This window comes from Candoia aspera, chromosome 1 (genome assembly GCF_035149785.1).
Source record: "Candoia aspera isolate rCanAsp1 chromosome 1, rCanAsp1.hap2, whole genome shotgun sequence".
Classification (NCBI taxonomy): Eukaryota; Metazoa; Chordata; class Lepidosauria; order Squamata; family Boidae; genus Candoia; species Candoia aspera.
In genome coordinates, this window is record NC_086153.1 from 7,183,730 (window position 1) to 7,208,287 (window position 24,558).

The 24,558-nt window shown below is 44.0% G+C and overlaps 1 protein-coding gene across 1 annotated transcript in view; it reads left to right on the forward strand.

Moving 5' to 3' along the window:
* AATF (apoptosis antagonizing transcription factor) overlaps positions 1-24,261 on the forward strand; it is an 89,806-nt gene extending 65,545 nt beyond the window's left edge. The window contains exons 10-12 of the mRNA XM_063296733.1: positions 1,262-1,342; positions 4,703-4,774; positions 23,682-24,261. Of these exons, the coding sequence (XP_063152803.1) occupies positions 1,262-1,342; positions 4,703-4,774; positions 23,682-23,745 (217 nt within the window). The 3' untranslated portion in view covers positions 23,746-24,261. The remainder of the gene's footprint in view (positions 1-1,261; positions 1,343-4,702; positions 4,775-23,681) is intronic.
* Positions 24,262-24,558: the final 297 nt, after the last annotated feature.

The window sequence follows — 24,558 nt, forward strand, 5'->3', positions numbered from 1 at the left end:
ATCACATGGGTATACATGCTCAAAATGCGAGAGTTTTATTATGTCTGCCGCAATAAAGGACTGAGGGTAAAATGATACGCCTGGCATGAAAAGAAATTTCCTTAAACTAGGGCAGGTTAACATGCCCTTATAGTTTGCCGGTTCCCAAGTATTTCTAGCGATGTGTATCCTGTAGCTCCATGATAAAGGGACGTTTCAAACATACTGTTTATAGTTTTTCAGCTTAGTTTGTTGGCCGCCCTGTGAATCTCGTTTCTCTGGGACATCACCTTGCCATCTGGGTCAAGGGGAAAATAGGACGGGTGCTTTAAAAAGTTTCTTTTCCTTTTAGTTTTGTGCCAAAGATGACTTGGGTAGAACTGGGAAGAGGAGGGAGAAGGAGGAATTGTAATTACAAACATTTTTATTTTAAGACCCAAAGTGGCACTGCCTTCACCTGATTTACTTGTTGGAAAGCCCCACATCAGGGAGGAGAATCTCAAAATCCAATTACCACAATCTTAATATAATCTTAATTGCTGTAATCTATTTTATTGTAAAGTCAGATAAATGTGCAGTGTAATAACTGCTTAAGTGCAGGGGGTGTTTTGGGCTCCATCCCATTAAATTATAGCAGAGTGAGGTTACCCGTGATATTCCAGCCAGACCACCAAATATATTTGACACCAAGCACCCGAAGCCCAGGCAATATTTTAAGAAGAGTGAAACAATTTTGCCAACGCACCTGGGCTTTTTGTAATGCATCAAGTGGTTTTTCAGCGGTGAGTTGCTGTTTCAGCCCTTTGAATCTCTTTTTTTATTTCATTTTGGGTATATGTTTTCTTTAACACGCTTCCAATGTATTAGCCAGCAGCCGTTATTAAATAAATACCCTTAATTAAGTAAGAGTCAAAAAAAGTGGCGTATGTATATTGGTTTTTTCCCCCCCTCTCTTAGAATTGGGAAAAATAGGACATTTGCCCCATGGCACTGCATTTGTTTTTCATTTCTAATTTTTAAAAGAACTTTTAATTTGGGGCCTAGGGGCAAGCCATCTGGGGCTGTTGCAGGTGCTGAGTTTCAACAGCCCTGATCTTGAAGTCGCAGTGTCACCATCCTAAGAAATGAATATGATGAAGCCATCTCAGAAGATGGAGGCAGCAGGTGATGTTTTGTTGGTTGCAATTGCTGACTCCACCACTTTTGAAAAGGAGATAGATGCCCCCTTCCAAAGGATCTTCCTGGGCAACCTGATTACCACACTGTCACCCTCTTTCTGTAGACAGTGGCTGGCTATCCAGAAGTTGAGGAGTAAAATTCGGAAGAAAGTGGACACCAAGGCCAGTAAAGGAAGGAAAATCCGGTGAGTAGAAAAAGGCACACCGTTTTCCAGGATCGGCATTCTACCCACTGCCGCTCTTATAACTTCTGGATTATGCCACCACCTTTTATGAAGAAGCTAAACATGGTTCTGTTACAAACATTTCTGTTGGGCTCTTTAACAGTTGGTTTCCTGAGAGTGTTAAACTAGCTGGTGAGATACTTCAAACTACATTCTCCTTGTTGGGGTTCTCCAGGTTTAGGGAGATTAGCACCAAGATGCAGGTCAAGTTTTCTGCAGACATTTCACCTTGTGTTTCGGCAAAGCTTCCTCAGCACAACACTCCAGATTACTATTTATAACCTGTGTGGGATGCGCCATTCCAACCAATCAGTGGATAACTTTCCAAAGAAACATCCAACCACCAACCATCCTCACAGAATTCAATTCCTACAAGGCAATCTCCATTTCTGGACCATTGTGCTGGTGCAGATCTCCATGAGCCTGGAGAATCCCAATAATAGCTATGTATAAAGAACCTGGGCTACCAATATCCCATGAGATACTTCTGACTGCTGTTTTAAAAGAATATTGATCACCGAGATGGAGTGTTGCATTCTTCCTACTTTATGTAAGCTGCTGGGGGTGGGGTAGGGCTATCTTGAAGGTACCCTAGAATGATTTTAAGATAATTATATTTAATGCTGTAAACCAGGGTTCCTCAACCTTGGCAACTCTAAGCTGTGTGGACTTCAACTCCCAGAATTCCCCAGCCAGCTTCGCTGGTTGGGGAATTCTGGGAGTTGAAGTCCTCACAGCTTAGAGTTGCCAAGGTTGAGGAACCCTGCTGTAAACCCATGCTTTTCCCAAAGTTCTGATAATCAAGGTGCCCACACATACCAAAGTAAAACTAGACACAGACTTTGATTTTTGTGTGCAGCCAGGATTAACTTGCAAATATGAAAGATTTAGAAATAATTTTGTGCACTTCTTAATAGTTTTTCTTAATAAGAGGAAGGCATTCCCAAAATAGGGGATCATACAGATACCCCTTGGACCATGTTGATCATTTCCGATCCATTTTAGCAGAAAGAGTGGATGGTCTAACATAATCTAAAAGCAGGGTTGGAGCAGAATTCTCCACGGCCATTAATTTATTCACCCATCACTATAAGCTGTGATTTTGTAATGCAAGCTTCTGTTGCCTGGGTTCACACAACACACACTAAATGACATTATGGATTAATGTGATGGAGTGAACCCAACTTACATAGCGATCCTTGGGGAGTATGATGCATGAACATCTTTTCAACTTATGGAAGTTTCAGTTTTCAATTTTACAGCACACTTTCAGTAAAAGTGCCTTGGATTACAAAAGCTCACATTTTGGTTCTTCACAAGTTAAGTTTTTCAGCCCATGTTTTTAAGGCCTGATCCAGTTTTCAGGTATTTGGAGACAGCTATTTAAACATTAAATAAATAAAATAATATCTAATAATAATAATAATAATAATATAAATAAATGTCTCGGCCCTAGGAAGGAGGCAATGGCAAACCACTTCCGAAAAACCTTGCCAAGAAAACTGCAGGGACTTGTCCAGGCAGTTTCCAAGAATCTGACACAATTGAACAGATTTTTTTAAAAAAATTAAACATATATTATGTAATCTTACAAGATGTGTAAGATCAAATATTTTAAGATATCCGAAGGGCTATCACACGAGAGGGAGGGGACTTGTTCTCTATTGGTCCAGAGTCAGGACCAGAACGATTAGGTAAAAATATGAAAAAGGAGATCCGGGCTAGACATGAGGAGATACTTCCTGACTATGAATTGCCATACTGGCTGGGGAATTCTGGGAGTTGAAGTCCACACCTCTGAAAGTTGCTGAGGTTGAGAAACAGTGCTCTAGGGGGCAGCAGCATAATCTCAAAGTTCAACAAGATTATGTTCATTTGTGACAAGTGTCAGTTCCTGCATTTCAGTTGCAAAAATCAAGGCTGCCACTTGAAGTGTTGAGTTCTTCAAAGACTGGATAGTTCCCTTATTCAGAGGTGCTCCGGTGGATCTTACACCGAACAGGAGGTTGCACTAGATCAGGAATTTTCACACTTTTAGTCAGGCCATGGAACCTATTAGTTTTTTTAAAAAATCCTGGAATCCCTGATCAAGAGGGATTGCCTATCACTAGGCAAAGCTCTAGTGATAGAAAATGGGCGATACTTCTTTCCCCTAAGACTTGGAAAAATTGCCATGCATGCTCCTGGTTGCATTTGAGTGAACTTTTTTTTTTTAATTTAATTTTACCCCGTCAAATTCTTGGAAAACCCCAGGGTTCCATGGAACCCAGTTTGAAAAACCCTATACTAGATTCTGTGGTCACTTCCAGTTCTGTGATCGTTTGTGGGCAAGATGGATAAATGGGGGCTAGATAATTCGGCAGTCTGGTGGGTTTGCAAGTAGCTGAGTATGCCCAGTCAAAGCGTTCTAATAAGTGGTTTTACATCATCCTGAAATGAAGTATAAAATGGGATTGAGGGCTCCACTTTTATAAATAACCTAGAAGACACAAAGGAAGGAATGCATATGAAATGTGCAGATGATACGAGACTAGGGAATTCGGCGTGCAGGCTGGGGAATTCTGGGAGTTGAAATCCACACCTCTTAAAGTTGCCGAGGTTGGGAAACACTGCTCCAGAGGGCAAAATCATAATCTCAAAATTCAACAAAATTATGTTCAGTCGTGATCCTGCATCTCGGTTGCAACAATCAAATGCTGGGTACAGGAGTGGGGAAACCTGGCTTGGTGGCAGTGCACGTGAGAAAGATCTAGGACAGGGTTTCTCCACCAGGGTTCCCTGGCACCCTCGGGGTTCCCTGGGAGATCACGATTTATTTAAAAAATTATTTCAAATCTGGGCAACTTCACATTAAAGAATACTTTATTTTCAGTTTAATGATATGTTAATGCATATCTACAGGCCCACACATGAAACGAATAGAATCATTTTGTAACCTCTGGCCTGTATTTGAGCCTGGATGTGCAGGGGTTCCCTGAGGCCCTAAAAATATTTCAAGGGTTCCTCCAGGGTCCAAAGGCTGAGAAAAGCTGGTCTAGGAGCACAGTGGACGTGAGGAAGCCATTGTGACGCAGCTGCTAAAATGTACTTTGCACTGAACTAGAATGTTTCAGCGAAGACCCATTTTTTTCCTCTCCTCAGCCTTCCTTCCAGATAGATCGGCCTACGGTTATTACCCTCCATCGGCTGTACTGAGTAGGGATTATGCAGGTTGAAGCCCTATCTAGAGACCTATTTTCCTGGGATGGGCACGGCTGTTCTGTCAGAATGGTTACTTAATGCCTCCTCTTTTCCTTTTGTCTCTCTTCCCCTGCCTCCCAGGTATCATGTCCACAGCAAGCTGGTGAGCTTCATGGCACCCATTGACCACTGCACAATGAATGATGATGCCAGGTTAGTAAGTAGTTAATTACGCTTCTGGAAGGGCTTTGTGACAGCTTGATATTGACCTGTTCTTCAGCCTGTCACCATCTCAGGTTCTTTTGTATCAGCCAGCCATTTGTCACCGGCAGTGCCGCCCCTCCATCCAGGCTGAGCCAGCTGCGTGCCCTTCCCACACCCTCACACCCCCTGCAAATTGCACACAGTGCTTTTCCACAGCTCAGCCCGGCCTGTGCCCTTGATATTTGCCGCTTCAATGCTTCAGGGAGAGATGAGTTTGTGTGTGCTTTTAATTTCCATTTTGGGTGGGGGGGATGCAGTATTACAGCCCCTTTCATGACATCTTAAGGAAGAGATTTACAGGGATGCAAGGACAGGCCCACAAGAACTCACGCCCCAATTATTTCATTTGGAGTTGCCACCAAATTCTTCCTTTGTTTTTGCTGTAACAGATGTACCTGTGGTTATCCCACTGGAATTACATTATTTGGATTTTTTTTTAAATGACAGGATATTGTTGCAAGTTCAAGATAAACACATGCTGCTTTTGTGGGCTAAATCCGTTTAATCAGAGGCATAAAATGGATTCTAGTCCGTGAAAGCTCATGGCATGGTGAATTTATTAGGTTTTAAGGTGCCGTAAGACACTTTGCAAAAGATCAGACAATAATTTCTTGGCTTAAGAGGCCTTTCAGCCACGCACACACTCTTCATTCCTCCTTTTTGGTGAGCTGTCAAATAATACCAGATCTTCATGAAGTCTTTCATGAACTACAGTTTCCTGTTTTATCTAACCCAGGAAACTTTGCTGAATGGTTTTCGAACAAGCCAGTGTTTTAAGCAACCCCAAACAATGACTCAGATATCATTTGAATATGGCTTTTGTGTTTTCAGCAGAGTAACACAGCTGCTTGCTGGAAGATTTTAAATTAAAAATGAAACTCAGGGATGCTAAATAATGCTGGTTGCTAAACATGCAGCTTTTCACTTCATGATACAATTGTGGGATGTCTAGTCAGTCCTATTCATGTCTACAATACACGTGAAGAGAACTGTCCAATTTAAAATTCTAGTTTATACCTTCCCATTCCCGTGTGTGCGTGCGTGTGTTGTAATGCAAAGCTCATATATGCATGAAGGAGGGACCGGTAATAATAATAACACGGCTTTCTTTAGCGGCAGTGGAAGGTAATTTCATTGTTTGCGAGTGTGAATTACTAGATTGAAAATGCAAATACACATTTCACAGTGGTGTGATCATGCACTGAGCTTTTTGCTCAGTTATTTTGGAGGCTTGACCCCAAAACAAATATAATCCCGTACAGCAGGGAGTGCTGCATGTTTATAGTGTGAAAAATCGGAAAAACAGTGTTGTGCTTACTGCCTATAAAATAAATTAATTGTCTGGGTTTGGGGGAAGAGGAAACGGAGGGGAGGAAGGCCATAAGGAGGCAGGGTGGAGAGGCTGCCGGATGAGCAGGCCGTTGTGGTGCTGGAGACAACAGCTTGTGGTGTTCAGAGGGGATGGCTGAGAACACCAAATTCAAGTAAAGAAGGAAAGCCAGATAATCTCCAGATGTGAGAGCTGATAGCTGTCCACCTGGGACTAGAGCCCTTTACCAGAAAACAGCCACTCACGAATGGTTCTTCCTTGCCCAGACTTAAAACCAGAGATTGTCCCAAGGGAGTGAAATGCTGAAAGCCTGTATGGGGCGAACGATCCACCTAAGCCAGGGTTTCTCAACCTGGGCCACTTTAAGATGGGTGGACTGCAACTCCCAGAATTCCCCAGCCAGTGGGAATTCTGGGAGTGTTTCTCAACCTTGGCCACTTTAAGATGGGGATTCTGGCTGGGGAATTCTGGAAGTTAAAGTCCACCCATCCTAAAGCAGTCCAGGTTGAGAAACACTGCTATAGTGTGTTTCAGCCTACTCTAGAGTTGTTAGCAAGCAAATCCAGATTTGCAAGGTGGCCTTCAGACCCTGAGTTGTTTGCCGGTATGGGATCTTCCATTCCACTTACGTTGTGCAAGCTCAATTGCCCACTCAGTCCTCCAAGAAAGAGAGCTGGAGAGAAGGAGCAGCTGAAGGAAGAAGTTTCTCTCTTGTAAAATATATCCCACAGCACTGATTGGCTGCAGTGCCTTAGCCACGCCTTCTCCTAGTGATGCAGTGAAGCCTTGCCAGTGATCCCCTTGCCAGGGCTCCTGCATTTGCAGATATTTCCTGGAAATGGTGGTTAGAACCTGTATTCCCCAGGTGGTGTTTTTTAATTCTTGTGGTTTGATTGTGCGCTGAGATTTTATAGGAAGTGACTGGGTTAAGCTTAGGTAGGGTGGAAACAAGTTCATACATCTTTCCACCCACCCACCAACAGTTTCTCCCAGCAGGTAAGCCACAGCTGGACCAAATAGGTCCCTGCCGTTTTAATCAGCCAGGACAAGAGTAATGCTCCCTTTTTTAATTGATGTTCCCGTTTAACAGTATTGTTAAGAGTGCTTGTTGCTCTGTTTTATTAGAGGCTCCCTCTGCTCCTTATCAGATGGCAGGACAAACATTATTCATGGCACGAGTTTTGATCTCTAGTTAAAGCGGAGTATGGCTTGGCATTAACTCAGACTGTCATGGTTTATAATTTGCCCCTTGATAGGGAGGGTGGGAGATGAGCAGCTGCCTTTGGGTTGCAGAGGGAAACAGAGAACTCGTTTGTGCCCATGGGGAGAAGCGAGCCACAGGCACAAAGGCAAGGTACTTTAGCAACTCTGACCTGCCAAACTTCTGGCTTCTGTAACATTGATTTATCCATTCATTATGCTTTATTCTGATTTTCCCTTACAGAGCACAAGCAGGCCTTGCTTCTGCTCTGCCCCCATTTGTTCGTCACACAAACAAATGGGCTAGGCTAGACTGCAAAGTTACATGGTGAATTCTGTGCTTGAATTGGACTTGAATCAGGGTCTTCTTTACAGGCTAAAAATATATCCTCCTGGCAATCTTTGCTTATAAGGATTCAAGCTTTTTTTAAAGGGGTGGGGGAGGGGGAGCTAAGCATCTTCCTTCACTTTCCGGCAGGAAACCACCACCCCCATGTTCCTAATGTGGCTTACAAAAAGATTTTAAAAAGATTTTTATTTATAAATCCAATTTTTCCAGCTACCCACTCCTATACAGCTTTGGCTGGCTAACAAGGGTTAATTGGAATAATGAATTATGTGGCCGTCCACGCCATCAGGGTTAGGGTTTAAAGGACAATGACACAAAAGGCATTTAAAAGGGAGAAGTTGTAACAGGCCTAAAGCAGCGGAGATAAAAAGCCATTAAAGCGATTGAGCACAGGGTTATAATCTCCCCTAGCTTGCCGGAGAGGACAAAACCACTTCAATCTGGAACTTTAAAGCTGGTAGAGACATCCCAGGTGAGGATTCAGAAGTTTCCCAAAGCCTTTGGCTTCTGGATGTAGCTTTATGTGAGAACAGGCAGCCTCTTGAATGACCTTTGTTGGCAGCTGTTTAAGTCATGGATGGGCAGAAGGCAGTTCTGGATCTAGCCTCAGATTTGCTAGGTGAGATGCAGCAAGCGCAGATATCTGTCTGAATCCTCCTGGTTTATCAGTAATGCCAACAGAATCACTCTTCTGTGCTTTGAATTATGCTGCCAAGCTGGAGTTCTCTTTTGCCAACATTTAAGGCTGGGATGGGTGTATTCTGAAGGGCTATGGCTTGGCAGAGACAGAGCAGAGAAAGCACAGGGGCAGAGAAAGCACAGGGGCATCTCTGATGCCAGTCCTGGCTCTTCTTGCTGCAAAGTCAGGGACGCGAAACCACAGCTCCAGGCATTAAAGGTTCAGTGCATTTCCGTGACATCAAAGTGGCTGGGGAAGAGAAATCCTCTAAAATAAGGTAGCCTTTACCCTGCATCTTTCAGAACTCGGGTTTTAGAAACACCAAACAGTTGGACTAGTGGAGGAGTTGGGCTCTGAAGCTGTCGATCCAGTTTCCTCTTGCAAAAAATCAGTCATAGGGTTAAAAACAAAAAATCAGTGGCCACACATGTGCTTGAGAAATGCATTTATGCATGGCCTAGGACTGGGTTCCTTATGAGACTGCCCTCTCCCAAGAACATGTGCCCACCCCACATGCCCCAGGCCCCTTCTTTTAAGCCTTGTCATCTTATGGGACCTTCTGTGGTTGATCCTGCTCTTTGGAACAACCTTCCCCCCCCCCCATATACGACAGGGCCCAACTCTTCTCGCCCTTAAGAAAGCCCTTAAGGCCTGGCTCTTACTTCAGGCATTGGGGCTGGGTGAGTGGGAGTCCTCCTCTGAGATTGCTTTGTTGTGCACTTGGTTTTAGATTTTGTATTTATATATTGGTTGGTTGTGGTTAGCTTTTTTGTTTTGGTTTGTTTCTTCTTGATTTACTGTGTACACCATATGTTGTACCCTGCCCAGAGTCACACTGGTTGAGTTGGGCAGCTTTATAAATCTTTAAGTCAGCGCTTCTCAAAGCTGGCTGGGGAATTCTGCAAGTTGGAGTCCACACCTCTTAAAGTTGCCACGGTTGAGAAACACTGATTTAAATAAATAAATTTGGATTCTTGTGTTTGGCCGAGGTGGTTCCAGGATTGATAGGAATCTGTTTAATGTCTCCTGTGATGTTACATTAGATCAGAAAGGGGAACATTCTGTGTTTCTCTTGTGACCACGTTCTTGGGTCTGTCGTTCATCTTTCAGGGCCCAGAACTCAAAGTCTGTCCCAAAGTCCTCCTTGACCATTTGCCATTTCTTTATTTTTGGCTGCAGAAGCCAATTCCCCAAGAGGGGGCCATCATTCTAGTTTTTTTTTTTTTCTTCTTCTGCCATCACCTGCATGCTCTTATCCTGATACTGAAAACGAGACTCTTGGCCCTGACCAGTCCCTTCCACCCCTGTCCCTGTCACAGTAAATTCACCCACACCCTAATAAAGAAGGCAGAACATTTGTTTATTTAATTATTTGTGAATTTGTTGTCTGCTGTCTCTCTTTTTCTCTCTCTCCCTTGTTTGGTAAGAATCCAGCAGTAAATTTGCTGGAACCCTTTTTCATTACCGAGATTTCTACCCTTTTAAAGCACAAATAAATAAATAAAAATAAAAATAAACAAAAGCTAACCTGTTTTAAGAACAGCCACGTGATTTGTCATCTTTTCCCAGTGAGACAATTTGTCATCCCTTGCGTAGAATCTGTTAACAAAACAGTCAAGCTGTGAAAGGGAGAAATCATCCTGGGCACGGGGGATATTAAAGTACACAAAGGAAGGTGCTTCCCCCCCCAGCCCCCTTCGCAGCTCTTTATACATGTGCATTACTTTACAGTGATTAATCTATCCGAATTTCAGTGCAAGTGAGGGAAAGGAAAGGGAAAAAAAATCTCTCAGGGAAGTACTAAGTTCTGCAAAAGAAAACTTAAAATGATTCTATATTGGAGTCACTGGTGATAGACAGGGCCTTTTTTTTTTTTTTAAAGTCAGAGTTCCGTGCTAGAAAAAGTAGAATTCTGCAACTTTTTGCACAATTGTGTGAATGTGTGTGTGTTTTAACCTCCAGGTTGTGGGGAAGGAGAAGAAATTACAGGAGCTGATGTTCTATCATATAGCAGATGGGCATTTCTGCAAACACCCCGTAATGTCTAAACTCTAATTATCCAATATGAGGGACTGGGGATTTGCATTTATTCTGCATCTACTCTGGGCAGGGGTGGATCCTGCGTTTCTTGCTGAAAGTCTGTTTTACTCTCAGAATATTGATCTGTGCTGTTCGTTCTAGTGTGGACTAGTCCACTGGCTCCAAAGAGGCCCGTTTGGCAGGGCTCACGTGCCACGTCTTACACCAAGATTGACACACCCACCACTGTTAACTTCGTATAGCACGCTGTGCCCAAAGCAATACCTCACACGATGGCTTCGTGTCATGGCCTGGTTTGCCCAAGACTCCAAGACAGTGGTTAAACTTCCATCAGATGCTGAATCCTGTTACAGTAATTTAGAAGCAATTTAGGGGTGTGGGAACTCAGCCTTAAAAGTCACCCGCAGTCAAAGAGCTGTCCCGTGCTAAGTTGGCATGTGCTCTTCCTAATGTGTTTTGAGGAAGCGGTTGGTTGGGCTGTTCATAAGTACGTACACCTAAGAAAGTGATTGGATGCATTTCCATGTTGCGGCGCCTTGTTTGGGACGGAAGGGCAGAAACGGGGTTTGCAAAGAAAGTGGCAGGTTCTCGCAGGCCCAGCGAAGGCTTTTGGTTTCTATACGTTAAACTTGGTTTGTATTGCACAATGAATTCAAGCCAAATCATCCAGTGTGAGGGTCATCCAGCAGAGCTGAGAGGTGGGAGGTAAAAGCCAGGGGGAAGGAAAGGCGTCTTCACCCATCACCAAATCTGCCTGGGGAATTGCAGCTGGGGAATTGCCTGGGAAGGACAGCCCAGCCCTGGGCTCGAATTTCAGCCACATCCTTTTGGGCCAAAGCTCTGTAAGAAGAAAGAGGGCCTACAGAGCCCTTTGCTATGTCTCACTGCCCCCCATGAGCCCTCCCCTCCCCAAAACAGTTAAAGGAAGCAGACAATTGCAAGAACGGCCATGTGCAAGCCTATAATTAGAGTAGGAAGGCAGCTTGAGTGCCTGAGTGCCCGGGAACCGGTTAAGAGATGGTTAAGAAATAGTAACTCTGGGGTGCTACGTTGGAGGGTGAAATTGCATCGAGCTTGAAGGGCATAGCGGGGAGGGGGAGAAGCATTTGGCATGACCAGCATTTCCCCTTTGTGCAGCATCATTGGGATATGAGGCTCCCTCCCTCCCCATTTCTTTCGTCGCAAAGTCCTTATAAATCTTATTCTTCACCCAGGCAAGAGGCGGCTGATCGGAGGTCAGGGCTTGACTTTTGAAATCTGGAACAGCGGAGCTAAAAAGCTTCTGCATGGGGCCCGGGGAGGAGCCAGCCTTGATCCAGGAAGGCAGAGTTGCTACCAACCTTTCCTTTGGGCGCAAGAGGTCCTGCAGTGCCAGGCAGACGGTTGGTGGGTTAATTTATGGCCCGGGTTTTGCCCATGTTCTCCAGTGGATTTCTCTGGGAATGTGTGCGCATGGGCTTCTCCCCCCACCCTTTATTTTTGCAGCTGTTGTGGTTTAACGAGGGTGAGATTGCCACCTAGTGTTCATTTTCTTTTCTCCTCTCAAGTTGGGGAAGACAAGTAAGCTTGAAGCAGGAGGAGGAAAACGTGAGCTGTTTAAACAGTGTTTCTCAACCTTAGCAACTTTAAGATGTGTGGACTTCAACTCCCAGAATTCCCCAGCCAGCTGTGCTGGCTGTGAAATTCTGGGAGTTGAAATCCACACGTCTTAAAGTTGCTAAGGTTGAGAAACACTGTTCTATGATGTTGGGCATTTTGTATCATTAATAATGCCTCGGGCATCCACAGGCCCCTCCCTCCCTTCCTCTGGAAATCGTTATTTGGCTGACTTTGTGGCCTTCCAAGACTTACCTGACGGGGCTGACCTGCATTCCAGTGCAGCTCTCCAGAAAATGTTGAGATAATGAAGCAGCTTTTTAAAAAGTCCTTATTTTTAGGAAACTGGTTTCCATTGTGTTTGCTCCCTCAGAAATAACAGGCCAGCCCATAATAAAAGTTGCACCGAGGAACAGGGAATACGTTCCGTAGCTTCCTTATGAGGAGGACTATCCATGCAGGCATCCATCCCTGGTGGTGCACAGTCTCTAGCCCCCGAAAGACCTGCCCATACAAATGCTAATAGCAAATCGCAACTTTATGATGGAAGGGGAAAGTTTTTTAATGTATGGGGTTAATACATATTATCAGTGTTTAATTTTAATTAAACTTAAACCCATTTTCATTCTTTGTCCTGGCCCGGCCCATTTTTGTGGCTACCGCCATACAGCGTCTTTACCTACCGTACTTAAAATAGATCATTGGCTGCTGCTTGTCCAAATTCTCAGCAGTTCTCCACAAACTTGTAGGATCTATATATGTAAATCCCTGATGATGTCCATCTACGTATAGTAGTCTCGAGACTTGGAACCATACTGAAAACTAAGGAACATGGTACCTCTGAGTGTATGTTCAGTCTAGGCACCTGTTTATAATACTGTAAATGAGAGCCCAACATCCTTGGCTTCTTCCACCCCGTCAAGATCTTTTAGTTTAAATAGCCTATTTATTTCTTTGTTGGGGGACATTGATTGATTATGTGCCGTGAAGTTGGTGTCAACTCTTGGAGACCAGATAGGTGTTCTGCAGGACAATCTGCCTCCAACTTGGTCCTTCAGATCTTCCAATGGTGTACCTATTCCCACCATAACTGAGTCCATCCACCTTGCTGTGAGTTGTCCTCTTTTTCTTCTTTCTTTCCCGCTGGTTGTAAATAAACCAAAGATCTACAATCTTCCACTAGCTTCTCATGAATACGTAGGTTTCACAGAAGTGAAGCCGTAGCAGTAGGAGGGTTGTGTATAAAAACATCCAAGAGTACTGAGCCTGCACAGTTCTCCTTGACCTGGTTGCATCCACACTAGAATACTATAGGTGTAGCCTCGGAAGAAAGATCAGAAAATCCATCAATACGGACTGGAGAAATCCAAATGGGTATGGAAACCAAGCATTCCTATCATGCTGCATCAGTTTTCCGCTAGCCTACACATCTTCAGATGGGTAGGATTGTAGCTCCCATAATCTCGGTCTTCGGAACATGAAAGCACCAAGATAGTGAAGGAATTGGGTAGATGGGCTAGACAAATATACTTTGGGTGGTGTGTATGGTAAATGGCTGGTTTTCATGTAGTCTCTTCTTGGCAGACAGCCAAGTCTGAGGTCATCCTTGGCACCCATGAAGCCAACCTGACCTAGTTTATATTTAGGAATGGTAGGAAGCTAGATTTATTGACGATCTTGTACAAAACTGTCTGTTGTCATTACCTGGGCTGTCCAAGTCAGGAAGAGAACTTGAAACCAAGGATTAACCAGAGGCTTTCTGTATGTGTAGCAAGCTAAAATTAAACTCTCCCTATACAGGTAGTCCTCGCTTAATGACCACAGTTGGGACCAGAATTTTGATTGCTAAGCAAAGTGGTCATTTAAGTGAATTTGACCCTATTTTACGACCTTTTCTGTGGCAGTCATTAAGTGAATCATCACAGGCGTTAAGCGAACCACGTGGTCGTTAAGCAAATCACGCGGTTCCCCATTGATTTTGCTTGCCAGAAGCTGGCCGGGAAGATTGAAAATGGTGCCCACGGGACACTGCGATGGTCATAAATGTGAACCAGTTGCCAAATGCCCAAATCGTGATCAAGTGACCGCAGGGATGCTGTGATGGTTGTAAGTATGAGGACCAGTCATAAGTTGTTTTTTTCAGCACAGTTGTAGGTCCGAACCATCACTAAACGAATGGTTGTTAAGCAAGGACCTATATGCAAGATGTAGCCTAATATGTAACCTGTCATCTCTAGTCTAGAACTGCATATTATAAAAACGTTGGATCTTTGAAGGACATATCTCTAGCACTTTTAATTATCCTCAGTGGTTCCTAGTAGATAGAGGATAGAGGTGAGCAAGCACATGGTATCCAAGGAATGAGATCACGTTGGATGTGTGAACATGGAGTCAATTTTTTTTTTTAAATAAACCTGACTCATTTTGAATTGCCCTGTTTATTGCATATTTAAAGTCAGGCTGTGTAGTGCTTTGAATTCGGTCTCCATTAAGTGTTTTGCAACTGCTGTATAATCCCAGGAAAAGCTGCAGCTGCTTTAAAGTGTTAAATGCAGAAATCTGCTGCTTTTGCAGTCTTGTGTACCTGAAGCACTTTTTAGAGATAAATCTGAAACATTTTTTTAAAGGAGATTATACCTCTTGCTGTTAGGTTTTATAGTGACCAGCAGTGAAAAGTAAACTAATGTATAATGTAAGCCTTAAATCAGTTATAAAATGTGTGATACAAAACAAGAAAAACCAACTCAGCCTCATGATTTTAAGTTCTGATTGCACTACATTAAATTAATGAATCTATGCCACATTGCAAAGGCTTCAAGGCTAAGAATATTAAAAATTCAATAAAGCACAGATAAATCCTAAACCTAAAACAGAAGCAGTAATGACATAAAAATAATCTAAAATGACAAGTGGGGCAAGACAATTTCAAAAAGTTGTCTATCTTTTGTAGCTTGGGCAAACAAGCTACATTAAGTTGTACGTTTACTTTTCAAGCATGTGGCTCTCCCATGTTAGTTGTTTCATCTTGAAACCCAGCTTCAGATCTTTGTTAAACAAACTGATCCCCCCCCCCAAATTAAGATGTACAAACAGAGGCATTCTGCTCATGAGTTGAAGAACAAACCAGGAGGATGTCTTCAATTAACTAGAGTTTCCTATTTCATTTGAATTGGGAAAATGTGTTAGAGATTTTCAGAACAGATCAGGGTTTATTAAACCACTGTTGGAAGTTGGCTTAATATTCCATCTTGTTCCAAAGGCATTACGTATCATTTCCTGCACAGTGGCCTAAGAATCACTGTAACCAGGAAACAAGATGAGTTTAAAAAAGAAGACTTTTCTCTGTTCAGATTTTAAAATGCGTAAAACCGCAAAAGCTCAAATCCCGTCCTGAGTAATAATCGGAAGTCTTAATTGCATTCTGTGAATGTGATTATCCAAAGCCGTCTATGCACATGAAGGGATGGTGTATCTGCTCCATTCTGCAAGTGGTGTTTAGTGCGTTTTCAAGCCTCTACCCCTTTGTCTGAAAATGCAAAGACAAAGGAGATCAATGAACAGAGGATTTATGGGAGGGAATAGATTTAGGCCAGAGGAAGGAGTCTGGATATAAATTCTAGAGATGGGGAGAAGAGCAGAAAGGAAAACAGAAAGTAAGCAGAATGTATTCCCAACGAGTAAGTGCCTGCTTTGCATGAACTTTCCATCGGTTTAAAATCTGTTGTTAAAGGGAAACCCACAAAGGCAGCAAGCTTTAGAAAACTATTAGTACAGTTTAAAATCCGATTTGGCTGATTATCTTTGCGTAAGAGCATCCCCCAAAGGGAAATAAAAATAATACTTTAAAAAGGGGCAAGATCCCACAGAATCTTCAATTCTCATAAGACTTTGGAAACTTAAGTGGTTTTAGGTTATTGGGCAGAAACCAAAATATTATTCCTTCCCTGCCGTAGTGATCCTTCTCCCCCCTCCCCAACCTCTTTGCTCCCCTGCTGGAGCTCATTGGCGAGTTGTTAATACAAAAGGCTTACCACTAAGGAACGGTCAAAAATCGGGGTGTGGGGGCGTGTCAAAAATCAGGGAGAGCCGAGGAATTTACAAAGCAGGAAAGAAAACTGAAGATGGAAGAGTTGTTGCAAATAAGGGGAGGAGGTAGAGCTGCTTCTGTTCTCTGCTACCTTAGGAAGAAGTATTTGAGTTTTTTTGCCCCAGTCTAGTTCAAATAGGATATACAACAGCATTCTGGACTCCATAGATCAGTGTTTCTCAACCTTGGCAACTTTAAGACGTGTGGACTTCAACTCCCAGCATCCCCCAGCCAGCCATGTCTTCAACTCCCAGCATCCCCCAGCCAGCCAAGTCCACACGTCTTAAAGTTGTCAAGGTTGAGAAACACTGCTATTATTTTTAGAGCTCCCAAAATTCCTTGCTAACATAACTGGAGGGCATCAGGTTGGGGAAGGTCACAGTAGATGCTGATTTTATGTTAATTTCCACGGACTTTTCCGGATCATGTCACTGGATATTCTGCCTTTTTCCCCCCTACATCAGTTTTCTGGCTAAGCCCAGGATGCCTCTCTGTTCTACATACTGTAGATATCTACATTGCAGGAGAAATTTGCTCTCATTTCATTTCCCACCATTTCTGGCTTCGACAGGACCCTCTCTCTACTGTTGGGCTGAGGGGCACGCCGAGAGCACCCAAATGCTGCTAACCGGTTCGAGCTTCTCCCTCCTCTGGTTTTAAGAAAGGTATAAATAATTAAGCCAAGGCACTCGCTTAGTTTTACAGCCAATGGCTCATGATAACTTTCCCTGCCTCCCCTCGAAACAAGGTTTTATGATAATATAGTAAAAATATTAAATTAGAAAATGCCTCACTAAGGGTGATAAAACCTTACTGCAGTGGAAATAGGTAATTATTCCCAGCTCAGCCTAAAATGACAGTTTAAAAGAAATAAAAATGTTACTGCTCATTACTTGCTTTCGCAGATTTGCGATAAAGGGTAAGTTAAACTTTAATTCAGGCGAGACTCTTGTTTTCACCCCATGCCTTCCACCCAGTTGCAAGCACCAGCAATTATGGATGCTCTGAGTTACTCCTGGCATTTGGCTGTTTTCAGTCCTTTTCTACTTCCCACCCCCACCCCCGCTGCAAAGGGGCCCCTGCCTCTTTGTGTCTGGATTTGAAATGCTGATTGGAAGGGAGAGAAGGATGTGTTGGCAAAATGTTGGCAAGGCATTCTTCCCCCCAAAACCAAATGGGGGCATCGTCCCCTCCAAAACCAAAGCCATTGCTGGTTTTCCAAACTGGTTACTGTGGAGTCCTGGTGATGAGCCAAAGATTTGGTCTGTGTAGCGGCTGTTGTCTCTTTTCTGCATTATTTCCTTCTATTTCTTAACTCCTATTTTTGCACCCGACGTATCAGTCAAACGCCTTCACCCCTCCCGCTGCCCAGAAGGATAGGGGTTTAAAATAACTGCATTGTTTTGGGTGGGCAGAGTTTTGCACTGTTAGGTTTTCCCTCTAACTGGTTTGGAATCACCAGCAAGAAGTTGAACGGCTTCCCTGGCCCATGGGTTTCTGCAGGTAACAATGACCATCATTGGCAGCTTCCACAAACCAGGCAGTTTTGACTCAGTGATTGATTCACCTTTTGATGGATGAAAAAGGTTTGTTTGTTGCCTGTTTCACTGTGCAACAGCTGAGGAAAGGCAGAAGGGGCCAACTGCTTAAAGACACCATTTGTAGTTATGGTAGTCTTTGCTTAATGACCACAATTGTGACTGGAATTTCACTTGCTAAGCGAAGCGATCATTAAGAGAATCTGACCCGATTTTACGACCTTTTCTGTGGCCGTTATTAAGCTAATCACCACAGTCATTAAGCAAGCCATGTGGTTGTTAAGCAAATCACACAGTTCCCCATTGATTGTGCTTCCCGGAAGCCAGCTGGGAAGGTTGAAAATGGCAATCACGTGACCACAGGACGCTGCAACAACTGTAAGTGTGAGGACTGGTCATAAGTCGGTTTTTTCCAGCACCATCGTGAGTCAGAACCATCACTAAACAAATGGTTGTTAAGCGAGGACTACCTGTAGAAGCATTTCCTTTAATCTCTTTAAGAGCGTAAGAGTTCTGCTGATTCAGACCAGAAGCCCAACTAAGCCCCACTTAGTTTCCTGCACTGTGAACCCCAGTATTTCTGGCATTTTGTAAGCAAGAAATGGAGGGGGGGGGGTTCTGACCCATTCAAAACATCCCAACTTGATTTTCAGAGTTTTGTACTTTTTCCTGTTGCCAGAAATGTGGTTCTATAAAAGGAGTTCTCCTATCACCAAGAATGTAGCTGAGCCTTTTTGCAGCTGTAAAAGCATGATCCCTCTGGGTGGGTTCTCTTCCCATCTCTCTCTTTGCAGAGTGAAATGCAGGTGCTAAATTCTGCCACGCAGAAGCTTCATCATACTTAAAGGTCCCAGCCTGTGATTGTAAGAATCACTGCTGCTGTTAGCCCAGATTTAAACCATCTGTCTGTCTGTCTAATTTTATCACCACCCATCTTCCCCCACAAAGCGGGGACTCTGGGCGGTTACATTTAGATATCCAACATGTTGGCATGGTGTCAGCTTTATAACTGCTAGCTTTGACTCGATTGGGGAGGCTTAAAAATAAAGTTTCGTATATTTTTTTCTGGAAGGCCCATCTTGTTCCTTTCCACCTCTCCTCCCCCAAGTCCATAGTCCTTAAAGCAGTGTTTCTCAGCCTTGGCAACTTTAAGGTGTGCGGCTGGCTGGGGAATTCTGGGAGTTGAAGTCCACACATCTTAAAAGTTGCCACGGTTGAGAAACACTGCCTTAATGGTACATACCAAACACTTCCATTCTTGTTTCAGTTTGGAAACAGGAGTTGTCCGAAAAGTAGAGGATTTTTCTCTCCTTCCTGCAGCCTTGTTTTATTTTTATTTTTTTAAGTTGGGCGTTCTACGTGTGTTCACATTTCTTTTTGTTCTTCTTCAAGCACAGCTGCTCTGAGTAATTTTGGAGGTACCTTGTATCTGTGCTTCGTTAGTGTTAAAACAGAAAGCGTGTCTTGCTTGCGTAGCATGTAGTTTGGCTGGAACAGGTGGCTTCCTTCCATCTTTGAATTATTCCCAGCAGACTAGGGCACTTCTTTCCATTCGATGATAAAACACATGAACCAGGTACTTGTCACGGAAGAAAATATTCAGGAAGCCGGGGAATTAAAAACCAGGCTTAGATATATTTACGAATTCATAAAGATGGTTGACCTTACATTTTCTAAAGCTCGGCTAATTATCCGTAGGTTCTTTAGGAAAGGAGCTGGAATTCTGGACAGCTACCTAAATAGTATCTCCAACTATGTTTATTTATTATATTTCATTACATCCATTTAACCCCCGTGCTGATGTTTGCTCAGCTGTTGTTTTTCTGAACCGGCCTACCTTCCTGGCGTTCAAACATACGAACGTTTCTTTATTGTGGATGACTTTTTTCCAAAGTAAAAAGTTTGGATTTTTTTTTTGTTTTGTTTTGGTTCGGTGCACACCGTTCTGTTTATCAAAAAACACGATCAGTTTGGACGTTGTTGCGGTGTTGGCTTGCTTTGTCTCCCCCCTCCCCTTCAAGCGTTATGTCAACCTCAAGGAAGAAAGAAGAGCATATCTGAAAACGAAATTACAGTCCCGTACAACCTGACTGATTGAATCGTCCTTCCTTTCATCGCCGTGGTTTCATACACCCTATTAAAATATTCAATCTTGTTTCTTCCGTGAAAAGCCTTGTTTGGAAAGGGCAAACTTCGCGGAGGAACAAAACCCCATTCCCCGGAGAGATGGAATCCAGCTCTCGTGTCGTATTTACATATTGGGATGCCGCGAGAGAGTGGCATTGCGCAAGGTCTCCGCATCCCTTGTGTTTATTAATAAAGATTGCCAAGTGCATTTTTAATTATCTGGCGGCCTTTTCGCTTGAAGAACCAGATGACGCGGCAGGTCCTGCCTTTTGTAAATTGACCTTGGGAAGTTACTTTTTCCGCACCCCTGTCCCTTCACAACTAGCCTACGGCAGCATGATTTCGTATTTTTTTGGGGGGGGGGTGCTGTTCAGATGCTGAAGGCAGTGGAAGATGGATAGGTATCTCCTGGTGGCTGGCCTCTCTTCTGGAAACCCTTTTGCTCCCCTGCAAGGAGAAATTGCCTCTCAGATTGTACAGTTTCTGGTCCTTGGGTAGCACTGAGTGTTGTGATAAAGCCCAAAGCTGCCTCAGCAGCAAATCAGATCTATTCTTTTATTTTTATTTTTTTTCAGGCAACGTGCAGTTGCATCTTAGAAGCCCTCACAGGTTTACTGAGTTTTGTGGCTGTATCTAAAAGCCAGTTGTTTCTGTGGAGATATTTCTGACTATGGAGTCCTTGGTGTTCTCTGAGCTCGGTGGTTTGCGTGCAGATGTTTATTTTATTTATTTATTATTTATTTTTCAAATCTCTGTTACTGCCCATCTCTCCCAAAAGGGGGACTCTGGGCGGTTTACAATAAAATCAAAAATTAAAAGCATATAAATTGCAATATAACAAACCAATAAATGAAGATAAAATTGATATAAAATCCAAGAGGCGAAGATCTTATTCACCGGGGAAAGATCCATGGTACTAGCCACCCCCAAGAAGAACTGGTGCCCCTCCCACCCCAGGCAAGGCGGCAGAACCGGGTCTTCAAATCCTTCTGGAAGGCCAGGAGCGAAGGGGCCCGCCTCACCTCTGGGGGCAGAATATTCCAGAGGGCAGGTGCCACTGCAGAGAAGGCCCACTTCCTGGACCCTGCCAGGTGGAATTCCCTTACCAGCGGGGTATGTAACATGCCCTCTCTGCATGACCGGGTGGGACAGGTTGATGTAACGGCGAAGAGGCTGTCCCTCAGGTAGCCTGGCCCCACGCCATGTAGGGCTTTAAAGGTGATAACCAACACCTTGAATTGGACCCGGAAGCAAACTGGCACCCAGTGCAGCTCGTGCAGCAACGGTGTCACATGTTTCATTGCCCAACTAGGTAACATCGTCAGTACTCTTGAGGGTGGGGCTTACTCCCTATTAATATACAGTAGCTTGCCCTGTGCCAGTGGTGGTGGAGTGTGGTTTTTTTTCCTGGTAGTTCTTTGATTGGGGTATTGTTTTCTGCTTGAATGTTTGTCTGGTGTTAATCCCAGCTTATCTGGCTACTGGAGGGGATGTGTTCTGGTCTTTTTGTTTCCTTCTTAGCTTTTTTATTGTCTCTTTTTGACTGCCATTCTTCTTTCATTTGTCCAGCTAGGAAGCAACACTAGTCAACCTTAGCTGATTTCTGAAGAGCTAAGTAGGGTCAGGTCTAGATAGGGCTTGAATGAAATGACAAGGAAATCCTGAGGCTGTCTGGGAAATGTTTTAAAAAAATACCGGAAGAAGGAAATGGCACCTCGTAGAATATAAGCGTTGGAAGGGGTCTCAGAGACCATCTAATCCAGCCCCCTGCCGAGTATAAGAATCCGCTGCTACAGCATCCCCAACTGGGTGCCCTTCAGGCTTAGCTTACGGCGAAGAAGTGTCCATCCTGTTGTTGAACGGCTCTTACCTTTAGGATATCCCTCCTGATCTCCAACCAAAATGTACTTCATTATCATTTAAACCCATTGGGTTTTGTCTTGTCTTCTGGAAAAAGTCTGCCCCGTTTTCTACCTGACAGCCCTTCAGATACTTGAAGACAGCTGTCATGTCTCCTTGCAGTCTTCTTTCTCCAAACTAAAGACACCCAATGTCCCCAGCCTTTCCTTGTAAGTTTTTTTTTCCCTTCCAGGCCCTTGCCTCGTGGTTGCTCGCCTCTGGACATGCTCCAGTTTGTCAGTGTCCTTCCTAAAGCTGGAGTCCAAAACTGGATGCATTATGTTAGGTTTGGTTTGACCAGTATTGAAGAAAGAGGTCCAGGGACTTTTCTCGATCCTGGCACTATATTTCTGTTGCTGCTGCTTAAAATTACATTTGTTTTCTTTATAATCGCACCACTGTATTGGCTCATGTTCAGCTTGTGATCCACCAGGGCACCAGATCCTTTCTTTTCACATGTGCTTCTGCCCATTATGGTCCCATCCATCCTTGACTCATCTTTCTCACCCAGGTTAAGGACTTTGCATTTGACACTGTTGAAATTCACCTTGCTGATTTCCACTCATTGTTCAATTGGTTAAGAGCCTCCTGAGCTGTTTGCTATGCCTGCATCTTCATGCCCTCACATAAGTTTGGCAGTTATATTTTTTAGCCCCTCATCCAATACCCTGAAGAGCATAGGCTTGTGGTGCTCAACTTGACACTTCCTTTCAGACTGATATGGAGCCAGTGATGCACACTTGTTGAATAAATTGTTCAGCCAGTCCCACATTGTCAGCCTCAATAGGTAGACCAGAGCAGAAACTCAACTCCACAGGAAAAGTAGAACAACCCTTATAATATTTGGAAGCAGCTCAGGCAGAGACCTCCCTAATTCACTGGAGAATAAGGAGTGGAGGAGGTATAGCATCTATATTCGTCTGCTGGTAGCATAGCCCAGCCCACATTTTTCCACTTCTCTCCTCCACCACAATCAAACAACCCTCTAAGATCTCCTGGGAGACTTCGTCAGATGCCTTGCTGAAGTCAAAATACAAGATACCCACCGCATTCGCATTGTCTGTTGAATTTGTCAATCCATTAAAAAAGGAGATGAGGTTAGTTTGCCGTAAAACCGTTCCATGCCGTGGGGCCATTCCTCCATACTCATTACCTCAACTCAGAGGGGTCACGTGTCTATTTTTTGTCATCTGGCAGTGCTGCTCTTCAGGCTTTTTAAAATTGCCGTAAATTATTCCGATGGAAACCTGTGCCAGCCTTCTCGTGCCCCTTTTCCCAAAGGTTAAAGCAGTCCAAGCTTCCTGATGTTGAATTTGTCCTTCCCGCCACGCAGTCCCTTGTGACCCTGATGAATCATTTGCAAGGTCTCCTGATACTATGGCAAGTTCATCAGATTATTCAGCAAAAGTGGGGCGGGGGAAGCATTTTAGGGAGCCCATCTCTCCTCTCCTGGCAAGTAATTTAAACATGTTTAGCAAACAGATTTTTTTCCCATTAGTTATTTATTAAGATAATTGTAAAGGGCTTTTGATCATTCAGAACTATCATGGAAAGCCTCTGGTTTTGCTCACCTTCAAGTCAAAAAGGATGGGGATTGGGTGAAAACTCCCTCCTTCACTGAAATGTAAAGTCTCCTTTAAGATGTCTTCAGAGATTGGCCCATGCTTTTCTCTTGGCAGTAGTACAGAAGTACTGTAGTTTGACAATGCATTCTCCCTGGAAGACTGTTGACTTCCCATCCTGCAGTCCTGGAATGCTGTGGAGTTTTAGCAACAAGAATTAACCAGATCCAATCCTGCTTGGCTTCTGAACCCAAACATAGTGGGCCAGGGGCTGAAACAGTTTGAGACCCTTCTCTCTTTCTCTCTCTCCCCCCACCCCCACACTTCCTTATTTTACTGACTTCATTTTGTTGCTTTTATTACCCGCTTCTGGTTTTGGAGCGAGCTAGGCTTACTAACTGTAATAACATAAAGCCGTTTGCATTTCTCTCCCTCCTGCCTCCCCCCAGAACGGAACTTTATCGGTCACTGTTTGGCAAGCAGGTTCACCTGGAAGGAGGAAAGCAAGCCTAGTGGTCCGCACCACACCTCTGCAGGTTCTGGAAGGCGGGAGGGGTCCCCATGCTTGGATAGTTCCACCACCCTGCAAAGCTCACTCAGCGGAGCCAAGGTGATGTTCAGCCCTTTGATGGAGAAGGACTCAAGGAAGCTGCCATCCATGATCACCCCGGGAAGCGGGACAGCACCTTCTCCTGCTTGCCTGCCTCTTTCTGAACTTCCCTCAGGATGAACCACTGGCAACTCTGCCTGCCAGAACTGTTTCCTGTGTGATGTTCAAGTACACAGTGAGCATGGACCTGGACCGTCCTTGCTGTTCCAGCAGGGCAGGAATATCGCAGAAGATCCGCCGTTGCCCCCTCTGCCCATTGTCTGGATGGAAGGAAGCCAAAGCCAAACTTTCTTGGAGAAAAAAGAGCACTCCTTTGATTTCCCCAGAGAACTTGGTGACATGTTGTGTAAGTGGATGTTGTGACGTTGGCCGAAAAAGTTGTGGAGTAAAATTGGATTTAAATAAATCAGTAAAAAACCCTGGGGGGTTGTGTGCATGTACATGCATGTCTTGCTAGAGAAAGGATTGCCAGTCTCAGGCAGTGCTAAAGGGCAACAGTTAGATTATTCTGATTTTGTCCTTAATCATCCCACCTCCAGTCTTTGTGCCTTTCCTGTAATTTGAATGTACAGATTAGAAACCCAAACTTTGAATGTCTCCTTGAACAGCACTGTAAACCCCACCCGCCCGCCCAGAAGTTGGGCGAAATGTTTGGAAGCTAAACCGGTGTTCTACGGCCAAAATTCCCCTGCCTTGAGCTTGATGCAGCAGTTTCA